The following is a 5,222-nucleotide window of genomic DNA, read 5'->3' on the forward strand; positions in this document are numbered from 1 at the left end:
GGCTGCGCGGGGCGGGAGCATCCGGGCCCGGGCTGACGCTGTCCGTGGTGCTGCCAACCGCGCACTCGTGCACCAGGGGGCAGCGCAGTCCGCCGTCGCCGTCCTCCCCGCGCCGCAGAAGTTGGCGAACGCCGGATAAACAGCCTCCGAAGCCGGACGGGTACTCGGCTCCGCTGGGGACCGGCCAGAGCCCTGCGGGGAAGGGAGCCGTCGAGAGAAATATAAAGGGGAGGGGAGAGTAGAAGAGGAAAAATGGAGAGTTGTAGAGAAGGAGAAAGGGAGGAGAGAAGTGTGGAGGGGGAGGGCGGAGAAGACGGGAGGGGAGGGAGGCAACCCGAACGTCTCCCCGGGGTCCGACCTTCTCCCATTGGGATTACAACTCCACAGCCTGCCGGGCCTTTGCTGCCTCCTCCCTCCTGTGATCTGGGACCCCCCTACTCACCTGGCTGCACACTGCCCTGAGCTTTCTTCTCCATCCATCCCTCGTTTATCTGGCCTTGTCTTATGCTGGCTCAGACTCCCACAAATCACCGCTCCTTCCCCCACTCCCGCCCCTCCAGGGCCCACTTCTACCTTGCACCGAGTTCTGAAGGCTTTTCATGTACTTGACGCTCAGCTCCAGGATGTCCGCCTTCTCCAACTTGCGTTTCCGGATCTGTGGATCCGTGGAAAGGGCTCATAGCTGGGCAGCCCAGGTTGGAAGGGATGAGGCTGGAGACCATGTCACCCACCACCACCACCACGTCCCTGTGTCTCACCTGGTGTGAATAGTGTTTCTCTAGCAACGACTTGAGCTGCTCCAGCGACACATTGATGCGTGCCCGTCGCTTCTTCTCCATCAGCGGCTTGGAGATCTGTGAACGAGTGGCTGTTAGGACAGAGCCACAGCCCTCTCTCCCTTTGCCCCCACTGGCCTAGCAGGGCCCCCACCTCAAGCCCTTCAGAACCCCAGACCTTGCGGAATCTGCTGGCGGGGCCACCGGAGCTGCCCGGGGTCTCGGGCTCAGTGCCCATGTTGTCGTATCTGCGCCCACAGGAGGCGGCACAGCCTTTATAGGGGCCCCTCGTTTACATGTCAATGAGGCAATCCTGGACTCATGAAACCCCTAGTGGGAGGGGACAAGAGGGGGCCACACTGGGAAATTCCCTACTTCTCTCTGCCTGACCCCCTCCCATAGCCCAGACTTCATTCAGCCTTGCCTCCAAGACCCCCTCCCTCCCATGGGACCCCTCTTACCTCTTCTCAGTCTTTCCTTTATCCCTTTCACCCCTGCCACTCCCCAAGTCTGGGGTCCTCTCCCATGCCCATCCCCTCCTTGCCCTGTGCCCTCCCAGCGTCCGCGTCCCTCGGTTCTAGGTCTTGCCACAAGGCCTACTTGCCTGGTCCTTGCTGCTCTTGTCTCTGAGCGTCCTGGGGGTCACCCACTGGGAGGGGCCAAGGGCCCAGCCAGCTTTGGGCCCTGCTAATGACAGAGCACTGGGCCTGATGAAGATGCAGAGGCAGGGAGCATCCACTAGCGAGGCCGTTCTGCGGGCTTCACGCTCTGGCCTCGCTGGCAACGCTGCATTAGTAGCCCTAATGTTGGAACAATGCAGCGATTTTCTGCCTGTGGCCGCTCAAAGCCAGGCGCAGGCTGGGCCTGCGGGGGCCACACAGTGACATGTGTCCCATTAAAGCATGCAGCCCGCCCGCAGGACCACAGCCAGGCTTACACCTCAGGGCCTTGGGACTGGGCGCACCCCTGCACGAGAGTGCAGCCTTGGCTCAGGTGTCCTCTGGCCTGGTTAGGACCCAACTCACTCTTCCAGCTTGGTGGGGAGGGGCAAGTTGCAGCAGCCTCAGGCCAGGGAGAGTCAGAACCGGCTTCCCCACCTCCAGTTCTGGGTTTCCAGGCTGGACAATTCAGGCCCTGAGGACCCTTTCCCTCCCATGGAGGGCCTGGGGTTTCTTCCCACCGGCCTTCTCTGAGTCCCAACAAATGGGAGGCGGAGTGGGGAAGACCATCGAGCATCTGGGGAGAGTGCCATTTTGCACTTTAGGAGGTCGAGGACCCCAACTCCTTTTCATTATTCTGGCCTTAGCTGGAGACCCAAGGAGCTCACTGGAGGAAGGCCTGCCCGGGTTTGGCCGCCAGAGCGGGGACTCCAGTAGGTGTGACAGACAGGAAGGCTGAGGTCCAGGAGAGACCCTGCGTTCACATCTACACAACTCCCTTTCCTGGGCTCTCATAGCCTCAGTTTTAGGGTTGGTAAAATGGGATTTCGAGTAATGCGGACCCCCACAGCTGCTTAGGAGGTCGACGGGGAAGTTGCACGGACGCAGACGCTCTGCGGTTGAGCCCTGCGAAAAAAGAATGAACAAAACGCCCTTTGCAGGGCCTCTGCGTGAAGGCGAGAGGAAATTGCTAGGTTCTGGGTGGGACCCCAGCTCCCTGCAGCCGGGTCATCTCTCCCGCCCCCACCTCCGCCTGGGATATTGGAGACCCTGCGCTGGCAGCGGCGTTCCCAGGCTCCAAGCAGCGTGGAGAATCGCGCCCCGCCCTCCTTTCAGGCTGAGGCTGCGGCTCCAGCGGCTCCAGCGGCTCCAGCGGCTCCAGCGGCTCCAGGGTGCTTCTCTGCCCCGGCTGCGGGCCCGGAAAGCCAAATCCCGGCCAGGCCCGGGGCGCGCGACGGGGCCGAGGCCGGACGGCGGGCGCGCTGGCACGCGCCGGGCAGCTTTAAAGCGCCGAAGCCGGCCGGGCCAGAGCGGCCTCCGTGCACTCGCTCTGGCTCGGGGTGGTGGCGGCACGGTACAAAGATGCCGCGGGGAGGGCGGGAGGCGCGGCCCGGCACAAAGGGAGCAGTCGAGTGTTAAGGGCATTGTGCTGGCTACACAAAGCTGCGTCCGAGCCCGCCCCCTCGGGGCCAAACTCGGGGCGCCCCGCCGCGCGCAGGCTTCCAGCTGCTGCACATCTGCACCGAGGCCCGGCGCGCGCCCCGCTCTGGCGGTCCCCCGCACCCCCCGCGCCCGCTTTCGAGCCGCGTGAGCAGCGGGGCAATTTGTCCTCTAATTATGATCCATCCCCATAAACCGCCACCCGCGCCTTTCAACTCCGGTGCATTAGCAAACCAATGGCACCCGTGCTCTCGCCGCCCGCAGCGGGGGCGCAGGCCCGCCCCCTCTTTAGAGTTAGGGCCGCCATAAAGGGGCCAGCGGGCCACTCCCGCCCTCACTCGACAGCTGCAGCCCCTCGGGCCTCCACTCGTCTCGAGCCCGTGCCCAGGGATCCCGGCTGCGCTGGGTGGGGCCGCTCACGTGGGTGGCTTAATGTTTCTTAAGCAGTGGAAAATTGACCGCAAAATGCGCTAATTCGCAATGTTCTGCTTTGACTGTCGGAGGCGAGGCCCGCGGGGTCGGCTGGGGCGGGAATCGCAGCGGTCAAGCTCCGCCCCCGCCCACCACCGGCCTCCGCCTCCGCCGCCCTCCGCTCCCACCCCGGCACCGCCCTCTGCGCTCCTTCCCCGCTCCGCACGTCCTCTAGGCGGGGTCTCGCCACCTAGGCTGATTCCCTGCAACTTACTCTCCGAGCTTACCCAATCCTACGCGGCTCCCCCGGCTGAGGGTCGCGCAGACCTCACGGCTGCAAGGAGGCCCGTGCAAGTTCCGTACTCCCCTTTTCCTGTGCTTAAAGACAGCTTCCTCCACCCCATCCCCACTTTATCCAATTCGGGCTCCTCCTTCTGAGCAGCCACTTCTCCCACTAAGTTAAAGACAGATCTTTGCATCGGGCAGGGGCACTGGAAAAGATAGTAGATAAGTCTGCGCCGAGATCCCTCTCGGAAAACCAGGCTGGGGACCCACTTCGGTCCCTCCCCCAAGCTGTTGGCCCGTCCTGGGTCTGGGCATCCTACGCACACTCGGGCAGGGGCGGGGAGGCGTTTTCCGAGGTGGGACAGCTGCAGCGGCTTCGCCCCGCGTCCTCTGTGGCAACGAGCAGGACCGGGAAGGGCATGGACCGACTGAGAAGCCAGGCTTACGCAAGCTGGGATGTAGGCCACCGACTTCCTTTCCATATTTAGGATCTAGAGTCCCCAGGACGCCTGGAAAGGAGCACAGGTCCAGAGAGAGCGTTGGGAGACCCAGGTCGCTGTTGCTCATTCAAGGAACAAATCCCTTCTGTAACTCCGGAGGCCTGCGGCCCGCCAGGAGCACTCCCAACCCTCTGCTTGCTCACGCTGGGGGCTTTAAAGTGAGAAGTGACTAGTGCCTTTGTCCTCCCTTCCCCATTTGCCTTTCTTGACTTTGGCAAAAGAAAAGAACATTACAGAATCGGGTCAGGTCTGGAAACGAGGTGGGGAGGGGGTTTGCAGGCCCCCTGACAAGAGCCTTATTAGACGGTCCACCAGCCATGCTTGGTGACAGCCCTGTCCGCCCTGGGTGTGAACCCCTTCCTTCCTGCGGTCCCCAGGCATTTAAAGCAGCTAGTGAATGTGGCGAAGGCCACTGCGGGTGTGGGGACTGGTGGGAGAAATGCATTGTTTCTCTCTGCAGTTGCATTTCAAAGCAGAATGAAGGGATTGCTCCTGTAATTAACTATTGGGACACGGCGAAAGCTCTGGAGAGACTCAGCCGATTGTCACCAGATGGGGTTGGAGAGGCTGCAATTGTTTAACTCTCTTTAGCTATGTTGGGCCTCCGAATAGCCTGGCAGCTAAGGGTCCTCCAGAAACAAAAGCTGGGACTCCGGTGAGTGCATCAACACTGAACCGGGCTGGCCCAGCTCGGGGAGAGTGAATTCAGAGAGACCTCCATTGTCTCAGTCTTTTGTGTTTCTCCCCAGTTAGCTCTGATCTTTAAATATTTACCCGGCCGCTTTGTGCACTTATGACTTACGCACTTGGAGCTGAAGCGCTCATAAATTATGCGTCATTTACCCATTTCCTGCTTAGAGAGAGGAGGCTTTCATGCCTGGAGCCCAGGATGGCCAGGGAAGGGGAAAGAAAACCTTTGGAGGACCAGTATTCCCTCCAGGGAAGAGCTGCAGCCACACTGGACAGGCCCCTCCAGGCCTCTACGTGGGAACTGAACAGGCCCAGGCCTGTGAGTGACAAGGGGCCCAGGAGGCCACTCTAACAACAACTGACTGGTGACCCACCGGCAGGGAGGAGGGAGAGGCCAGCTCTTGGACCTTTTCCTTCCTACTTGGTGTCAAGCTTAGAGAGGAACAAACTTTTTTTTTTTT

At 61.3% G+C, this 5,222-nt stretch overlaps 1 protein-coding gene across 1 annotated transcript in view; it reads right to left on the reverse strand.

Moving 5' to 3' along the window:
* HES3 (hes family bHLH transcription factor 3) overlaps positions 1-839 on the reverse strand; it is a 1,011-nt gene extending 172 nt beyond the window's left edge. Inside the window, 4 exon segments of the mRNA XM_025048624.1 lie at positions 1-13; positions 16-192; positions 574-655; positions 759-839. The exon segment at positions 1-13 is cut by the window's left edge and continues 172 nt beyond it. Coding sequence (XP_024904392.1) covers positions 1-13; positions 16-192; positions 574-655; positions 759-839 — 353 coding nt within the window.
* Between the last annotated feature and the right edge of the window lie 4,383 nt (positions 840-5,222).

This window comes from Pteropus alecto, unplaced genomic scaffold, assembly GCF_000325575.1.
Source record: "Pteropus alecto unplaced genomic scaffold, ASM32557v1 scaffold125, whole genome shotgun sequence".
Taxonomy (NCBI): domain Eukaryota; kingdom Metazoa; phylum Chordata; class Mammalia; order Chiroptera; family Pteropodidae; genus Pteropus; species Pteropus alecto.